At 39.5% G+C, this 18371-nt stretch overlaps 3 protein-coding genes across 3 annotated transcripts; 2 read left to right on the forward strand and 1 right to left on the reverse strand.

Moving 5' to 3' along the window:
• Positions 1–7649: 7649 nt before the first annotated feature.
• Positions 7650–8967, reverse strand: LOC128256210 (putative gustatory receptor 57a). The gene is made up of 2 exons (XM_052986441.1): positions 7822–8967; positions 7650–7766 (listed from the first exon to the last, which is right to left on the reverse strand). The coding sequence occupies exons 1-2, from the start codon at positions 8965–8967 to the stop codon at positions 7650–7652; spliced, it is 1263 nt and encodes a 420-aa protein (XP_052842401.1).
• A 5956-nt stretch (positions 8968–14923) lies between these two features.
• Positions 14924–15354, forward strand: LOC128256211 (uncharacterized). The gene is made up of 2 exons (XM_052986442.1): positions 14924–15002; positions 15065–15354. Exons 1-2 carry the CDS (start codon positions 14924–14926, stop codon positions 15352–15354), a joined length of 369 nt encoding a protein of 122 aa, XP_052842402.1.
• Positions 15355–15743: 389 nt separating this feature from the next.
• On the forward strand, positions 15744–16614 carry LOC128256049 (uncharacterized). The gene is made up of 2 exons (XM_052986099.1): positions 15744–15836; positions 16025–16614. The coding sequence occupies exons 1-2, from the start codon at positions 15767–15769 to the stop codon at positions 16612–16614; spliced, it is 660 nt and encodes a 219-aa protein (XP_052842059.1). The 5' UTR covers positions 15744–15766.
• The last annotated feature ends 1757 nt before the right edge of the window (positions 16615–18371 follow it).

The following is an 18371-nucleotide window of genomic DNA, read 5'->3' on the forward strand; positions in this document are numbered from 1 at the left end:
GCTTAAACGAATTAAAATGAACGGCGTAAAAAGCATAAGTCAAATGCAAAGCTTGACCAAATGGGGCGACATCTGCTTAGGAGGGTTGAAGTTGGAAACCGAAAGATGTGTGTGTAGCGCGAAAAATGGCTCAAGGACATCTGGCTCAGCTAGCCAGATATATGACCCACTTGCAGCCCCACATTTTAAGGCCGCACTCGCCTTAAGTCGAAAGTCAGCTAAGATTTCCCGCCTGATTCCGTTTCGGATGCCGATAAGGAGGGCCCATTCCAAGGTGAAAATGACTTGATTTCAGTAAATGTTTCCCCCAAGATTTTTTTATTGCTTAAATTAAAAATGTTTAACATACATTAATCGAAGTTACTTAAGGTTTGTCTTTAAATTAATGAAAGATAAATTATATTAAATTCTAATAGCGTGGTTTATCAGTTTGGTTGAATTTGAGGCTGAAATCATGTTAAATTGCTTCATGAAAAAAATATAACCCATGCTGGTAATACATTTTTAATAAAAAACAGATTAAAACAAAGAACCTGTAGTTCTTACAGATAAGATAGAACACAGTTTCCTTCCTAAACCCATAAAATATATATTTTATTTTCGGTTAAAATTAATAATTACCCAAATAGTATTTATTTATTGTCATTTTTATTTAATGTGTTAGTTGTAATAAAAATACACAAAAAAATTATCTTATTTGTAAGAATAATAACTCATAACTTGTGAAATTTTTTCCTTAAATTAAGGGGCTACGCTTATATTATATTTTAGGTTGTTGTTTCTGAACTGTTATATAATTTTTAACACTTTATAGGTAGTTTTTCATTTTTTGGTTGCACTCTAAGTGTATGAGTATAAAGAAACTGTGTATACCAATAAATGTGACCTCGCTTTGAACGGAAAGTATTCAAGTGTATACGGTTTAACCGAGTTCACCAAACATCTCGATTTCATTAGTTGAACTCAACCAACGGGTTGCCGTTTCATTTGTTGGCGAGACTTGGACGCGTTCGCCCCATCTGCGGCATCTTGGCTGGATTCAATTAAAGTTGACTTAAACCACACGCAGTCACACGCACCCGCACACACTCCGAGTCCTTTGGAGGACATGGAGTGTTGCCGGGCATGTTGCAAATTGCATGCTGGTCGCCATTGCAACAGATTTGCGCGTGGCTCAAAACATTTTCGCTTTCCAGCGAGCTCAATGTTGCGCATACGCAATGTATGCCAGATGCTGCAGCAAAAGTTTACGATTGAGGAAGGGTGTGGGGACGGGAGGGGAGAGGAGCGAGCAAGTCCTCGTTAGACGTTGACACAAAATGTTATTTCACTTCAATTAAATGGATGCGCGGGTCGAAAAGAGGACGGGTGCCTGGCGGTGCCTGAAAAGATGGCGCCTAAGCCATTATGTGAACTTTGTGTAGGTGAATATGCGCGTATATGTGCTGCTGCATTGTCAGTCAATTTGGCAAGTGCCGTAACCGCGAAACTTTCCTAACGCGCTTGCAGCTTGTTGCTATATACTCTTTTAGAGTCTTCCGAAGGAGGAGGGCCTTCGCTGTTGTTATTTTATCAGCCACCCGCTTGTAATTACGTAAGCAAGGAAGTTTCTTCACAGCATGCGCTTTCAATTTCCGCATTCCAAAATGGTTTGCCAAAATCGAATTCAAATTACAAAACGATTTTCGCTTCTGTTGCTGGCATCTCACTCTGTCTTCATCCACCTGAGTACCTTATTGATTTTGGCAAAGTCATCCGGCGGACGTGTTTGTCTCAGATTTCCCGATCTGGGCAAGTGACTGGGAATTCCGCTTTAAAATTATTTCTAAATGCCATTTGTGAGCGATTTTAAAGCAGTGCCTGCAGGACAACAAATTGCGGTCTGGCTTCGAAACGATGCAATCGAATTAGTGTCGCTGACTTGTCGCTTTGTCGACTCTGATCGCAGTTTGTGCGAAACACGCATGACAAACTACAATGGCACTCGCCTGCGTTGAAAAATACACCAATAGAAAAAAATTGACGTACATAAAATTGAAAAAGTGAAGGTTTATAAGACCCTGTCTTATGGGTAAGACCCAACCCAAAAGAATTTTTAATTTTTGAGTTTTGACTTATTTTAAAGAATTATTATGATATATATATATATATTATTATATTGAAATAGAATTTAAAACCTATCATTTTTTTAGTTGGAAAGGAAGTAATACTTCTTAATATTTCGTAATACTTCATACTAAAAATTTTTTTAAGGTAATGAAGGTAATCGAATCGTAGCAGCCTACTTAATAACTTATTGTTCCTTTAAAAAAATATCATAATTTAAAATCGATTTAATTCTAAAGGTAGCCTTTTGAGTCCTGTGACCTTTTCTTTATGTGTACTGGGGTACGGCCGGGGCTGCCCATGCTCATTTTCCACGGAGATAGGCTGCAGCTGGACGCGGATTCCAAGGGGTGTAAATAGTATAGAATGCTTTCTGATGTCTGGCCATTTGGTCAGTTACACAGAGTTTTTGGGAGAGCGCTTTGTTTGGTTCATGGTGTGGGGTAAGCGGCATTGATTTGGTTAGGCCGCCACTAAGCCAACTGATTTCTATGGTCTGCATGTGCTTCATGAATGCATTTGGCTTCCAAGGAAAGAATTCGCAAATCAAACTATTGGTATTTGAATTAAAGCGAAGCTTTTGACTCTACCGAGGCTCAAATGCATTAAGTCAATGCTTAATTAATGGCTGATTGGCCGACTGAAAATTCGAATAAAACCGTTTGGCAGATTTCCAGAAAATATGCGCTGTGATACTTTGTTTTGTTGCTGTTTCTCACAATAATTGGAAAACTATAAAAAAAAAATAAACATTTCTTTAAGAAAAATGTAAGTCACGGGTTAAATTGCTTGAGTGAATGGCTTGGCCAAAAGTGGCCTTAACCCTTAACCTTTTTGTTGGCCCTTGGTTTCTCCCTTTTTTTTTGCTAAGCAGCGTGCACAAAATGCTCATAATTTGCTTGTTTCTTTGCACTTGAATTAGACGTGCATGTGTGTTATTTTGAGCCATGTCCTTGCAGCGGCGACACTTGTGAAGTCGTTAGCTTGGACTGTGTAAACAAAATGAGCGAGCAGTAAAGAGTAGTAAATGCATTAATGGATGTGGATGCCAGCCAAAGCCTGGCCCACCTGCTCCTTCACCGCTTTATCTCCTCAGCCTCCTCCGTGTGAGTGGGCCAGGTGCTCTTGACATTGCCCCGAGTGAAAGGAGGCTTCAGTGTTTACGCTGCAATATGGCGAATGCTTCAGCCTGGAGAGTTCTTCTTCGTCCTCGTCCTCGTGTTCGTGCTCGCCGTCTTTCGTCTTTGATTGCGTGCTCGTCTCACTGGGATCAGAATACATATGTAGGTATATAGTATATGGTATATCACATATAGTGGGGACTCGTCTTGGGCTCGTTAAGTGTTGCCTCCTTATGGCATTTCATGCTATTTTAAATGCATTTGAATAAATAAACACTTGCACGCTCGTAAAATGTTTATTACGTGGGCAAATGTTTGTGTCTGGCCTCATTAGGAATGAAAGCCGAGGGCCGGGGGACATTGCGAGTGCAGCAAACTGCCGTTCGCACTTAATGCATTTTTAATTTAAAGCTGACACCCTAGACGTTCAAATTGCATCGAAATTGCTTTAATTGAGTGGATTTGCATGCGAGATTCGATGCAAACACAATCCGATTCAAAGTGTCCCCGAAGGCAATTCAATGGCACTCTAGGTGTGGCCAAGATTGGGCACAACTTTTTTTGCCCTTCCCCGGAAGTAAGGAAGTGCGTTTTAATTGATTGCCCATCAATTATGCATATTGCGCGGCGCACGTGTTGTATGCGTGATATTGCAGTTGGTCTTCGATTAACTCACTGCCGCAAATATTTTCCGGCAAATCTGTTTAAATGTTCGCCCCCAGAAGGATAACGTAACTATTATATTTGCATACGACCTGCCCCAGAAGCCTTCCTCTCTTTCCTCTCGCTTCGACTGTCAAATGCTGAGCAAACATTGCAAAGACTCATGTATCTCGACTTTAGCTTGACACTTTAAGTGGAAGTTATGCAAATAAATAAATGTAGATTGCCTTGACAGACAGGGAGATGCATATATGGATAGAAAGACACATGCAGAGTGGAATGACAGTTATGCCTGGAGTGATGGCAAACATACAAAGCTAATTAAAGGATGTGGATAAGCTACTCCTTATTGACAAATGCCTTCAAATGACCGATTCACTTTACAAAGCTGGCTCAGTGCCAGCCCGCTGGGCCGCATAATTATAATGAATCCTTTTTGTCAGCTAACTTAACCCTAATTTGTACCAGCTCGCATTATCCATTATCCCTGGGCGTAAACACATTGCCATTGTCTTGCACATACAGGTGCGAAAACGTTTGAGAGTCGTCGGTGCAAAAAGTCGGCGCCTGCTACGTCTGCTAATTAAGCACCAAAATGGAAAATGCCGAGGAGTCGAGGTGAAAAACTCAACTATTTGTGCATTGTTGCTGCGACTTTTGTGCACAAAGCCGAAGCAGATGCTGCCAGAGCGTCAGATTCATCCTCATAGTCTAAAACCTCCCTTTTTTCCCAGCTGATGCGGGCAGCTCGCGAGCTGTGAAATCTTCAGCCATGACCACATTTTAATTGGGCTAAGCACACGCCATGTGCTGCCGCTGCCTGTGTGACGTGCTATTAGTGAAACTTTTAAATGAGTTAGTTAAGTAAAGCGGGTTACGTTATTATGAGTTTTGGCTTGGACATTACAAAAGCTTGTCAGCTTTGCCTGAGCTGGGGCTTCCACACGCTTTCATTCTTCGCCTAAAACAATATGTAAGGACCAGAGTCCTTGCCAGGGGGAAAACTTAAGAAGGTTTGGGGGGACTTTACCCACCTTCACGTTGTATTTGTTCTATTACAGCCCAGGGATGTTTCTTTGTTTTGCATTTAGAGTTGGGATATCACAAAGCATGCTTCTTTAAAGTCCATTTCAAATTTATTTCTGGTCCCTGTTTGTTTTTATGAAAGAGTAAAAGCTTTTCATGCTAAAAAAACATATTGACTTAGACTCAGACTCAGAAAAAATATTGATTTTAAATGCAAACAGTGGACCTAAAAATAGGTAATATGGCCAAAATTTTGTCTCAAAAAATGAAACACTAAATTTAAGTCAATCATAAGGGTATAAAAGTCGTCCAAACAATACATTAAAAATGTATATAATATTAGTATTTGATGTGTTACTTAGTGTAACAATAAGACTAACAATAACAATAAGACTACAGAAAGCACATTAAACTAATATTAAATAAATTGATAGTGTTAAGCTTTTTTGACATGTTTTATAATTATGTTGAAATCAAACAACTCTTTCTTTTGTTGTTTTCTTTAGCTTAAATATCACGTCCTTTCCTTAAATGTATTCAAACATATACGAAATGTATTTGTTTCTCTTACAGTTTAAGCTTAAACTAAACCTTTACACCGAATAATTTGAAACTAAAATAAGCCAATGACAAAATTAGCTAATTTCGTTGAAATCAAATAAATATGTTATAGTTTTCGCCACAAACAGCAGGCTGAATTTAATGCAAAATGTTCTATGCTTCTCACATTCGATATTTTATTGGCGCAAACATTATTCGGGTGATTATTCGTCCAAAGTGGGCGCAATCAATTTTCAATTAGTCGCATGCAATAATTTCGAACACATTTCTTGAAAGGCAAAAAGGCCGTTGGTAATTATTGCAAATTATATGGCACCGAACATTTGTGTATAAATGCGAATGAGTATTGGCGTATACGTGGATTGCAGTCATGCCAATCGAAAATACTTGAATACAGCAAAGAAATGGAATGCGGCGAAATGAGCGAGATGGTGGGAGGGCGAAAAAATATTATTCAATTACGCGTCATGTCCAGGACAATGGTTACGACGAGCATAAAAGCCGCCTTCCCATAAATACACAAAGCCGCCCTTTCAGTCAGCCTCCAATGTGCTGGTCGTATGGTCGTAAATTCAAGTAATAACAGTCGTGTGGATCGCGCAGGAATACTCATAATAGTTTCGTCCCTTAAGCGAATGTTTCAACTTTGATTTTCGAAATTAAATCAATGTGTGAATGGTTGGTGCAAAAATAGCATCGCATTCCGACACAAAAAGAAACAAAATGTCACGACATTTCCTCGAAATACTTCTCATTGCCACATTCCTGATTGACCAGAAAAATCGATAGAAACCGTATGTCTCAGAAAATTAGCAGGGAGCAAAACCCCATGGATACTTTCACCTGAGGGGTTGGACTGCATTGATAAAACGGCCTCCTGCCCATAGGTCATTCCGTAAGGGAAATTTACATAAAATTCAAATAAAATAAAACGACAAACGTAATAATCATTAGGCGGCTCTCCTGGGTGCAGTCGACTCAGGACACTGGACAGATGCCTGCAATTGGGAGTTTGGTAAGGAAGCTGACTTATTTATGGAGTTTCCATGCTAACGAACCACTCGCAGAGAATTAATTAAGTCCCTGATAAATAATACCTATGGGTCGGCCATAAATTCGAGACCATTTAAGAAATCTACAGGTCAGCTATATTAAACGTAAATTTTTTTTTTTAGTTTTAACACTAATATTTTGTTACTCGTGAGTTAAGAAATCAAAGTCCAAAATTGTGTTCACCTTACAAATATTATTATTTACTAATGAGAAGCTAATTCTTTTATCGAAGATTACTTTAATCTTTAAAATTGTAAATGTTATTTTTTATTAATAAGAAGCTAAGTTCTTAACATTCTTATATCGAGGATTACTTTAATCTTTAAAATTGTAAATACAAATTTATAAGTTACTTCGATACCATAAGTACATATCATGTTTTTTTTATGATACAAGTTCATACGAAAATTTCGCTTCTGAACTTTTTCCTTAATATGAAGCTGATTTTAGTTTGAATTTTTATATTATTATCTAAGTGACACTTTCTTTTAATTATAATTAAACTCAAAAATAACCATCATTAGTCAATCGATAAAAAGAAAATTTCACTGCAGATTATTAAATTATTATTCGGTCCCTGGTAAAATATAATTTAATTTAACACATAAAAATTTTTTTATAATTTTTTATATGAGAAAAACATCTCAGGAATATCCTGTGAAAATTTCTTTTCGATCGGACTAAAACTCTCTGAGATACCGCTTATCTCGTAAACGTGCTCAAGGCACAGGTATGTAAAAAACTTTAGGCTCGTTTTTCTCAAAACTACATTTTTCTTGACGTTGCGTAACGTAACTTAAAAAGTAATGGTTCGATCTAAATAAAACTTTGCACACATCCTTTATAAAGTAAATTCTTGCGAGTGAACGAAAGTTATAATACAATTTTTTTTTTGTAATTTATCAACAGGCAATAATAGGATGATTTTTTAATGTAAAAATGGTACCTCCAATTTTAAAACCACACCAAAAATTTAAAATCGCATATTATTCAATTTAATTTTTGGTCATCCGCACAATAAACTTATATAATAAATAAATCCATAAAAAAATTTCATTAAGAGTCATTTTACATAAATTAGGTAACCTATATGTAAAATTTGTAAAGACTAACGATTTTTTAGTTTCCAATCCACTCCTGCAGGGCAATCTTCTGCTGTTCGATTTGTTCACCCATCTTCTGGGTCATGGCGAACTGGATAAGGATAAGCAGATAGTTGACTAGAATTGTAGTGAACTGATTAAGAAAAATGAGTTAATTTGTTTCGTGTAATATTCTGCACGTTACCCACCAGTCCGATGACTCGACGGTTGAGGACGACCCCGAGGCCACTAGTGAACTCAATCTTGGCCTGCAACTGCCAGGACATCAAGGATTTGACCAGGGGGCGCAGCGAGGTCGTCTGGGGAAAGCAGTTGTCCATCTGCTCGGCGAGTCGAAGACACTTTCGAGCATCGGAAATTGTGCGATCGCAGTAGAAGGGGGCAATCAAAAGCTTGTAGAGCGGCGGAATCATGCAGAGGGCCATGTATCCTAGCATTCGATGTCTACTCATCTGATCCTCCCCATCCTCCTCCTGCTGGTCAGGTGCTCCTCCTCCGATTCCCACGGACTGGCCGAACAGAATGTATAGCTCACTGGTGCTCATGGCCAGATCGTGGGCCATGGCTGACCAAAGACTGAAGGCATACACCCTGTTGATTTCCTGGACGAGGTAGTGCAGCTCCTGTACCATGGACACCATCTGGCGTATACGCAATTCTCGAACTTGCATCTGCGGAAATCGCCATTCCAGAAACTTCGGGCTGAGTAGCTGCTGCAGCAACCGGAAACGGATGCCCAGCATTTCGGCCAGATTCATGTGCACATATCCCGTGAAATGTGGTCCTCCTGTGACAATCGCATAGCAGAAGGCACATAGCAGGAAAAGAGCTCTGTCACCACTGGCCACCTGGATGGCAGCACAATTGATGGCCACCAAATAAATAGATGTGACCACAGCCAGCATTACTATGTTCTTTCTCAACATCTTTCTGTAATTGAGATTGGCTCCAAAATCTCTAATTAGCCTGCGGTCCAAGGCAGCCAGTCTTAGATAGATTCCCAAATGGCGGTGTGCCGATATTTGCAGGGAAATCACAGTGGCCGCAAAAACGAAAGTGGACATGACCAATTCCAGGACTGCAATGCCCAGGACCAGACTATCGGCTTTCATCAGCCGTTCTCTTACATCCTCAACGGCCAGAAGGGCGCTCAGGGAGCTGAAGAGACCCATTAATACCATAATGGCCGCCGCCAGGGAGTAAACCCTACCCCATCGACTGACATTGAAGTGCGATCCGTGCCCGCTGCATCCCATCGTGAACTGCACACCACAAATGAAGGCGGCACAATCGAAGACCGTTTCCGGTTCGCGAAAGAAGTACAACACGGCCATCAAGCAGGATTACTGTTGTCAAACTAATGTTTTATTTTGTACAAAAATCCAAACAGCCGATTTGTATATTCTTGCACTTAAAGTAATGCTTGTGAGTTTGACTCTTTAATTATATAAAAATGTCTATACACCTAATAACAACAATAATATTAAAAAGAAAATAAACCGTATCTCAATTACATTTAAACAAAAAGCTGTTAAAAAAAAAATGATTTTACCACATTGTTTTATATGTTCTATTTTAATTTTTGAACAAAGAGAAAGAATTTTATAGCCATAAGTTTCATCGCTAAATTAAGTTAATTTTAAGTTAAATTTTATTATATTTTTATTTTTTTTTTATTTTTTTATTATTTATAACTTTAGAGTAAAAGTCTACGTTCATTTGCTGTGCATATTTTCTACAAATGAGTTACAGCCATTAAAGCAATATAGTAATTACCTTGATAACTTTTCTGATAACTTTTGACAAGTGCTTTTCCCAATTTATGAACAATTTATCATGTCCAATTGCCTGTGGTATGTAATCTCGGTAAAAGCGGTAACCATAAACATGTTTTGAACATAAGCCAGCAAGAATATAATGCTCGAGTGTCCCGACTAGCCAGTACTTACTGACCTCTTTCTAAATAGGTTAAGTACCTATATAGAGATCCTAGGCTGTGTGTTTGCAGTTTGGCTTAACCTTACTGCCGAAAAGTTTCGGAGTTAATATAGTTTTTATGGCTCCATAGATCTACAGAAGCTATCTGCTCTGGAAAAATGTAGTTTGGTAAACAAATTCACCAACAGTGCCGGAGATGCCATTTTTTGTTTGTTCAAAAGTAGCATTTTACAGAATAAACGGCCGTCAGCGCAAAAACTGTCTAACAAATTAATCGAAAAGTTGAATTTCAATTAAATTGGTTTTGTGGCGACTTACTTCTTTGATAAATTTGGAAAAAAAACTGCTGTAATCGAAATCGAATAACTTAATTTCTGCAGCCTGGAAAACAATGTGAAAAAGCAGTCATAATCCAAGGGATTATGGCCAAGCTGGGAAAAGTTGTTAATGCCCGGTGACAGAGCTCAACCCTTCAAACTGGGCCAGTTCGGTGATATATAAGGCATGATTTACAGCTTATCAAGGAAGGTGAAATCAACAGAGATGTGGGCCAGTTGGTGGGTCGCATTTGTTGGCTTTAATTAACAAAACTTGATTAACGGGAATTTTATGATTGTCTAAATGGTAGCAGGTGGCAATCAATCATCGCCTTCGCCAGTCCACTCTCGCCGTTGTTAATTATTTTGCATTAAATATTTATGAAATTCCCGAAAGAAAGTCGCGCTCGAGCCAAGGGACAATTCAGCTGGGAAGAATTGTAAAATTAATTAGGCTGTGTCCGGGTGGAAAAACGTCAAATGATTGCAAAAGACAACCGAATGGAATGGAGTCGGTTAATAAATTGTTTGTTGCACATTGTGGTTCAGTGCACATGGACACAGACATAAATAAATTCGAACCCGAAATTATTTATGCGCAACTGTTGATTTTCTGGCTGATTAACCTCTGGGAGCTTAACTAGGAAATAAATGATATAAATGAAATGCAAAAGCAAGTGATGCCGGAATAATCTGCATGAACTCCGCCCCAAATCAGTTAATGGAAACTATTTACAGCGGTCGGGAGTACAATCCTGTAATTAGTGTTTTTTGCAAATTGTATTTATTATTTATCGCCTTCCGCCTCAACGCACAGCCAGTAACATATGCATCCACATTTGCATTAACAATGGCAATTACCAAATCCAATCGGATCCAATTTAATTAAATTTAGTTGGCTCAAGGGCCGTAGGCATGTACTTTCTAGGATCTCCCCCGCACTTTTCCGGCCATTTGTCCTTGTCAATCGCCAACGCGCCAACTCCTTTTCCACACATCCACATACATCCTGACAGCTGGCTGACTGACTGACTGACTGATGGACCGCCTGATTGACTCTCTGAAATGTCCGAAAGTAAAACAACACCGGGTCACAAAAAAGGAAATCACATCTCCGCCCATATGGATTCAATTAACGCTAATTTAAAATGCCAACATATCTGGAGAGGACTACCGAAAATAGGAAAAATGGAAAATTCACAGCCAGTTTTCCACATGACCCCCATCAAAATTTCGTTGTCAGTGTTTCGGGCTTGACTCTCCAAAGGGCAAAATCGGCAAAAACAGAAAGGACAACCGTTCCTTGTCAGCCTTGATTGAGGCCAATAAGCGAGCCAAATCAAATTTTGAGCTTCAAATGTGTTAAAAAGGTTTATGAAACATCCAGCTTGAAGTGGTCGTAACCATTATCGAAAGGAAAAATATTTTAAAAATAGTATGTCAGTTTTGTAGGGTATACGTTCTGTTTCACATTTATACAATTACCTCTGAGCTTCACATAAGGGTTAATTAAAATATTAAAACCAATTATTTCCCAAAATTTGTCTTCCCATTTAGAAGCTGACGTTTGTAAAACTCTTTCTTAACTAATGAATTTGAAAATAATTTGTTATTCTTTTGATGGCGGCGTAATCATTTCCAAACTTTAGTGTCGTAAATCAAATATAAATAAGTAGGTAACATTCCATAGTTTTTCCTCAGCCAGAAACTGCGTTTATGAATTTTAAAGGTGGCAACCAAATTGGCAATAGCAGAAACCCATTTGTAAGCAATTGCCCGACTGAGTGCGTCCTAATGCCGCTCACAATTAAATTAAATAACACCATAATTAATTACTGGCCACGCACACACTCACGTCACTTGATTTGCTGGCCAAGAAGGTGCTAATGTCCGGGCCCATTCATTGTGGATGGTGTGCGTGAGTGAAATAAAGAATGATTTATGGCGGTAAGCTAACTAACGTTCTGTTCGGACCACGCATGTTCCTGTTCTCACAATTAGAGGCTGACCCCCGGGATGGAGTTGGGGGAAGAAGGCCGCTTTCCAGTGCTCATAAATCGCATCGTAAATAAAAGGGCCCGCATCACAATGGAGCCATCAACTTTTGATGCAACTTATAACCGTATTTGGCAATAACGACGCCAATGGGTCTGCATTGATTGGATATATCGAGCAGAGCATCCTTTAAGCGGCGGCCCATCAACCTCTCAAATGTCCGCCCATCAAGGAGCAGTGATAACGCGGCAGTTGGCAGTGTTCGTGCACAAAGACGCTTAATGTTAACGAGCAAATGGCCCTGGAGTAAGTGCACTCCTTTCCCGTCGCTCTTTTATAAATTGTGTTATGCATAAAGTTTATGCGAACATAATACGTATAGATATATGTATATATATATAAATATATTTATAGTCAAGGGTTATCATCACAGCTGTTTTATCTCGCACAGCTGCTGAAATATGCGCCAGTTCCTTCTGCAATGCTGCCCACTATCTTTGGCCCATCTTTTCCGCGCTGCATGTTCATTTCACGCGGTTCTCCTGCCACTGCCACTGCACAGCATAAAAACCACTCAGCCGTGCCACATAAAACCAGCAAAAGCGATGAAATTATGGTGCCTGCTCATTGTGCTGCAGCTACTCACCTCTCGCACTCAATCCGCAACGCCTCGAAGTTGCACAGATGCCCTGCATTCCGCGGGTGCTGCTCTGGCCTGGGTACATTAGTTCACATCATCCTCCAAATTCCCAGTAGTCTGTTCAGTTACAATATAGCAGGAGGACATAAGTACACACAGAACAAATAAATCATACAAAATGCCATAAATTTCCATGCCAAAATAGTTTTTTTTTATAGAATTAGTTCAACTTATTCACAATAAAATGCCTTACAGTAATAAAAACTAAATAAAAAATTTAAAAAAAAAATCATTTTCATAAAAACGTGTTTAATCAAAGATAATATTAGTTACTTTTTAAATATAAGGTTTGAATATCGTGTATAAAAAAGTAGGAATTCAATAAAATATCAAAAAATTCTCATTTAAGGATTTTATGTGATATTGCTAAAATGTTGCTTATTAACATAATTATAATAATACTTGCAAACTAAAGCATACAACAATTGTCTTATAGGCTGGTATTAATAGATATGAAACATTGAAAACTAGTCCATTAAGAAAAAATTACGGTAAGCTTGTCAAGAATAAAATTTAATTATATGAAATGCGATACTGTATGCACCGGCGGTATTGAAGTATTGGCGCTCCAGCCACGAAAAGTTGCCTTCGAGGCAGGCAACTCAATTATGCTGCAGGTTCCCAGGGAAACGGCAACTTTTCTTGCCACATGACGACTTGTCGGTAGCTGGTCTTGGTTTTGGTTTTGCAGCCCCACGTGCGTCAGAACAGATTAATGAGCTGCAAACGATGTTGAGCGCAACGCCCGCTGTCACGGCATAAATCAGGAACAATCGGGGTTGTACCACATCTATATAGGGGGGATTGCCTTGCAGGCGCTGCATAATTATGCTAATAATGGTGTTGATGCGGCATTGTTCGCGTGCGCAGACAGCTTGGCATTCATCGCCTGCGTATCACTTGTTGCCCGGCAGCTGGTTCGCCTTGACACTTTTAATGTCCTCCAAAGTAAAGACCAGAGGGAGTTGCGAATCAGTTCCATTATATCTTTCTCTCCTCGGGGCCCATAGCCAAAAACTTCGCCGACAATTGGCAGATGTCAGCTTTAAGCCATTTTAAAAAGCAAATGTCTGACAAAGCTGCAACTAAAACTTTTTATGCGCCACTTTGCCCGGCTATTCACAACTTGTACGTGGCAAATAAAAGTGCACCCGGGGACCGCCTGCGTATCGCTTGCCAAATGGGATAGACAACACTCCCTGTTTGGAGCTGGCTTGGCCTGGAAACAGATTTAAGTATGTAGTTGTAAGCCATAAAATCAGCTTAATATTTCCGCCGAGCCACAAAATCTGAATTTATAGTCAACACAAGAAGAGCTCGCAAAAAGGCGGTTCAGTTGAAGCAGTCGATTCATGGGTTACCCAACCGAATGCTCTTATGGTTTGTATTAACAGATTTGTAAGTATAATGCTGAAGAACAAACTTAAAAATAAGTGATGCATAGAAAAAAGATAATTTCCTTTGGATAAAAAAAGATAACAATCATTTACACTTGACTTAATAAATACTCCTTATTTAAAACTTTTTCAAACTACACGGTACAATAGGAAATACCGATTTATATACAAAATTTTTTGGCTGCAGTCGAGCGAATGATAAAATGTTTACTAATTTGTAGTGTTTGTTGTTCAGACAAATGTTTTACTGTTTTACGTCACAAACTTTGATAATTGATAAATGAATCAACATTGTACGAACAATAATGGTTATTATATATTTTCTTATTTTTTTAATCTAAATTTTTTTATTTTTCAACATATAATGTTCTTCTACCTAAAAGTTTGTTATACAACTTATGAAACAGTTGTAAAGTCTTTAAAACGTTCTTAAACTCTTTCTAAAAATACATCATCCCTTCGTTAGGGTATTAGGAGCTAAAGGTCTTAAATAACAAGTCAGAGTCCTAACGAGAACAAATTTGTTTGCCGCTGTTGCATAAGACTCGTTTCTGGGTTCCTCTGATGAGGAGCACCTTGTGACACGGTTCGATTGGCAGGTCAGCTGGTCACAGGAATTTCTGTTGTTGTTGCGCCTTTGATAAATGCAAAAACTGTCGACCTCCTATCACGTTTGCTTTCGCCCTCTGTGCTGCTCATTTGCCAAGTTTCCATATTCATATCAAGCAAAGTGAAAGTGCTTGATTAGCAAAAAAAAAAAAAAACAAAATAAAGAAATCTTCCTGCTTTTGGGAGTAGCGAGGCATAAACATATGTGTACGTGTGGAATGACTGATTGGCTGTCATGTCGGTGATTAGTGTTTATGCAAATGAGTTCTAAAGACTTGGCCCAGGCATATAAATCAATGCTGAGGTCGGGCCAAGACAAGTTTCCTGGAGCAAGATGAGCAGCAGCCACAAGTGGACGAGGCTGCTCTTGATGGGCCTGCTTGTTATTTTGAATTGCAAAGGCAATCCCTTGGGTAGAAATGATGATCCACGTAAACGAAGCCCATCAGCTAATGAATTTTCTCCTCTCACTTAGCAAGGCGGCTGGGGCTGCGACCCCTAAGTCAATCGGAGATTCGAGAACTGGAGAATTCTTTGCCCGAGGGTCGATCCGTTTCCAGTGGCTTTGCAGCCCTCTCTGGTTTTGCCCTGGGTTTGGGCAAGGCCCTCACTGGTGTCTTTATTTACGACGTCATAACTGCCAATATAACCGAGGTCGAACAGAGCAATGTTTCAGCGGACAGTGGTTCGATTAGGGAGATATGCTTTGATTCTGGCAGCTCCCATTCAGATATAACTTGTATTGTATATTACAATAATAATTAAGAGCTATCTAATACATTTGTATAAGTTATTGTAGGTCCTAAAGACATTTCTACGCATAAAAAACATTACAATTTAGTTTATGTTGAATGCTTTAATTTTTTTTAACTTATGTTCATAATTTGTATATAGCTTTATCATAATTAAGTCGCAATATCTCCAGTTAAGCTGTGATTTTAAAACGAAAAAGTCACGGGTAAGCATACTCATTATTCTTATTAATGATACTAATAAAACCAGTTTTGGGGTCGCAGCCCCGTCTGGGGTCAAAGCATTTTTTTCTGCGGAATTTGGGAATTTGCATATGCAAAGCTTGAAACTTTCTTTGGCCTCTCGTCACAGATAAAAGTGAAGCAGAACCCGTCGGCTGTTTCAGTTGGGTTTCTACGCGATTACGTTAAAGATCGTCGGGAAGATGAAATCGTTTGGGTATTTGACATTTGGCCTACTCATCCTCACCGCGTGCATCAGTGCCGGTGTAGAAGGTAAATTGCGAAAGTGTAACTATTTATTGAAATCCAACCAAAAATCCAATCTATGTGAAAAGTAGTTTATGAAATATGGACGATTCTTTTTTTTTAGGGCAAAAAATACAACAATTTTAAGTACAAGTACAAAGATCAAATTGGAATCAATTATGTGGCTAATTGTATATACCTTTATCCATCTGCAGCTCGTCGCCTGGCACTTCGCCCACTATCTGGAAGGGAACTTCGCCGAGCTCTGAAGGAATCCGGCATAGACACACATTCTGAAGCTGGAAGATCGGTAGCCTCGGCCCTGGCCGGGCTCAGTGGATTTGCCCTGGGCATCACCAAAGGCGTGGGCGGCTCCATTCTGTTCGATGTGGTCACCTCGAATGTGACGATTGACTACCTTACCAGTCTGCTGAACTCCACCGCCTCTTCAACGAATTCAACCAGCAACGGCACCGCCCAGGAGATCTGCTTTAATAGCCGCAGTATCGACGGAGAGGTGATCAACGGAAGGAGCAATGATGACATGGATGAAGGGCAATGGAGACAGGATACTACAACTGGCGTCAGCTCACCTACTACTACTTCACTTACTTCTTCCCCAGGTACTACAGGTACTACTACAGGTACCAGTTCTGGCAATACTGGAATCACCTGCATTGTCCTGTCAAAAGGACGTCGCAGGCGTCAGCTGCAAATTCGACCGGGAACATTGCGTTCTGCGACCCTCAAACGTCGTTCATCTCACCGCCCGTCACTGAAAAAGTTCCGCAGGCATAGGCTTTAAGAAAGTGCCAGCATAGGCCCTACTTTAAGTTAACTTATTTATTGATTTCGATTAGTTTATTAAAATTAAATTGTTCCGTATTTCATGGCCCTTATTAATGGTCGGATGACTTGGAGAAATCTTGGATTGACATATTTTATGATTTGCTGACATGCACTCTGGGCTTCATCGAAGGGTATTTTACGGGGAAAGTGAACTCGCTATCGAAAACGAAACATTCGTATGTGACACACACGAAGGCACCGAGAGAAAAGAAGGTTTGTTCATAGACCTCGCCTGAAAATATGGTTGCAAAATTCCTCTTTGTGAATGGAGCCTATTAAGTCCATTTTCTTTTGGTCCAAAATTTTTCTCTGTGTGCCCATTTGCAGCGTCACGCATTTCGCAGTGTCAGAATGGTTATTAATACAACCAGGCAGGCACGCCACTCCCAGTGTGCCACTCCCACTTCCCCTTTACTTTGCCATCGGTCCTTATGTAAACATTGAAATGTCATTGCCGTCGAGGGCAGCGGCCCGGCCACATAAATCCTCCTTGGCCACAATTTATTAACTTTAACACTAGCCGATGTCAACGGCTCCCCCTTTCCGGCATTTTCCTCGGCTCCGCTTATTGATTTGGATGTTTGGATTTATGTGGTCAGAGGACCTCTACCCAGAACCTTGAATCTTTTTTCACGACGAAGCTAAATGCAGTGTTTATGTTATTGTCTGATCCCAGTGTCTGTCAATGCTTAAGCAGGAGTTGCATTAGGGACCATTTATTATTTATGTTAATGCCTGGAAAGTTCTGTCATGGTCTGAAAAAGTAGTCAGTGATTAAAGTGCGGCAGCGACACGACCAAACTCAAATTACAATATATTTGCCTCTTCAAACGGCCATTGAGACTATCTCTAAGCGTACATATGGTAATGACAGTCGGAACTCTATAGAGTGAATTGAACTGGAACATAGAAAATACACAATGTCCTGATAAAAAAATATTTTAAAATGGTTTAATTAATTTTTTGCAAGGAACTAAAGTTGCATATCTTAAAAGAACTTTATTAAATTATGTGTGTTAATTTTAATGCTTTATTATATACATCCCAAGAAAATGTTGTTTTGGTTTTTAATTTTAGTTAGCATAAGTTTTTATTTGGTTATACCTATCGCATTTAAAACTTCTTCTTTCAAATTATGTTTTTAATCAATAACTTATATATTTTGAAATAGTTTATATTTTATAAACGAATTTGTATTGGTTTCATAGATTAAGTTTTGGGTTTTTTAATTTCTTGACCAAAAATTCGGCTTAAGGAAACACGACTGTGTGCTTGTATATTCATGAGCGAATCAGCAGCAAAACTACAATTATTTTGCACTTTAGCAGCGCAGAGAAAGCCAGCTTAATGACCGGGGCCATGAACCCAGAAGGGCAGTTGGTGGTCCCCCTCCCAAGCCTTTGGCAGAAATTGCGTACTAAATGCGCTAAATTACTAACTAAATGCCGCAAGTGCCGCCCCTGGGCATGGCTAGAATTTCACAAATGAACGCCCTTCTTGGGTTAGCGGGGGCGGAAAATGGCCAGAGGGGGTTGCTTTTCTGGGTAGTAGCAAAGCCGAAAAACTGAAGTCAAACCGAAAGCGAAAGCCAAAAACTGCCGACAGTCGATGACATTTGAGCGATAAGGGAAACTGTTGTGTGGCTTACTTGGTAGCTTCCCCCAGTGATTTTCCATTTTGGGTGGGGTGGGAAGGGGGGAGAGGGGGTCAGAG

Source organism: Drosophila gunungcola, assembly GCF_025200985.1.
Source record: "Drosophila gunungcola strain Sukarami chromosome 2R unlocalized genomic scaffold, Dgunungcola_SK_2 000013F, whole genome shotgun sequence".
Classification (NCBI taxonomy): Eukaryota; Metazoa; Arthropoda; class Insecta; order Diptera; family Drosophilidae; genus Drosophila; species Drosophila gunungcola.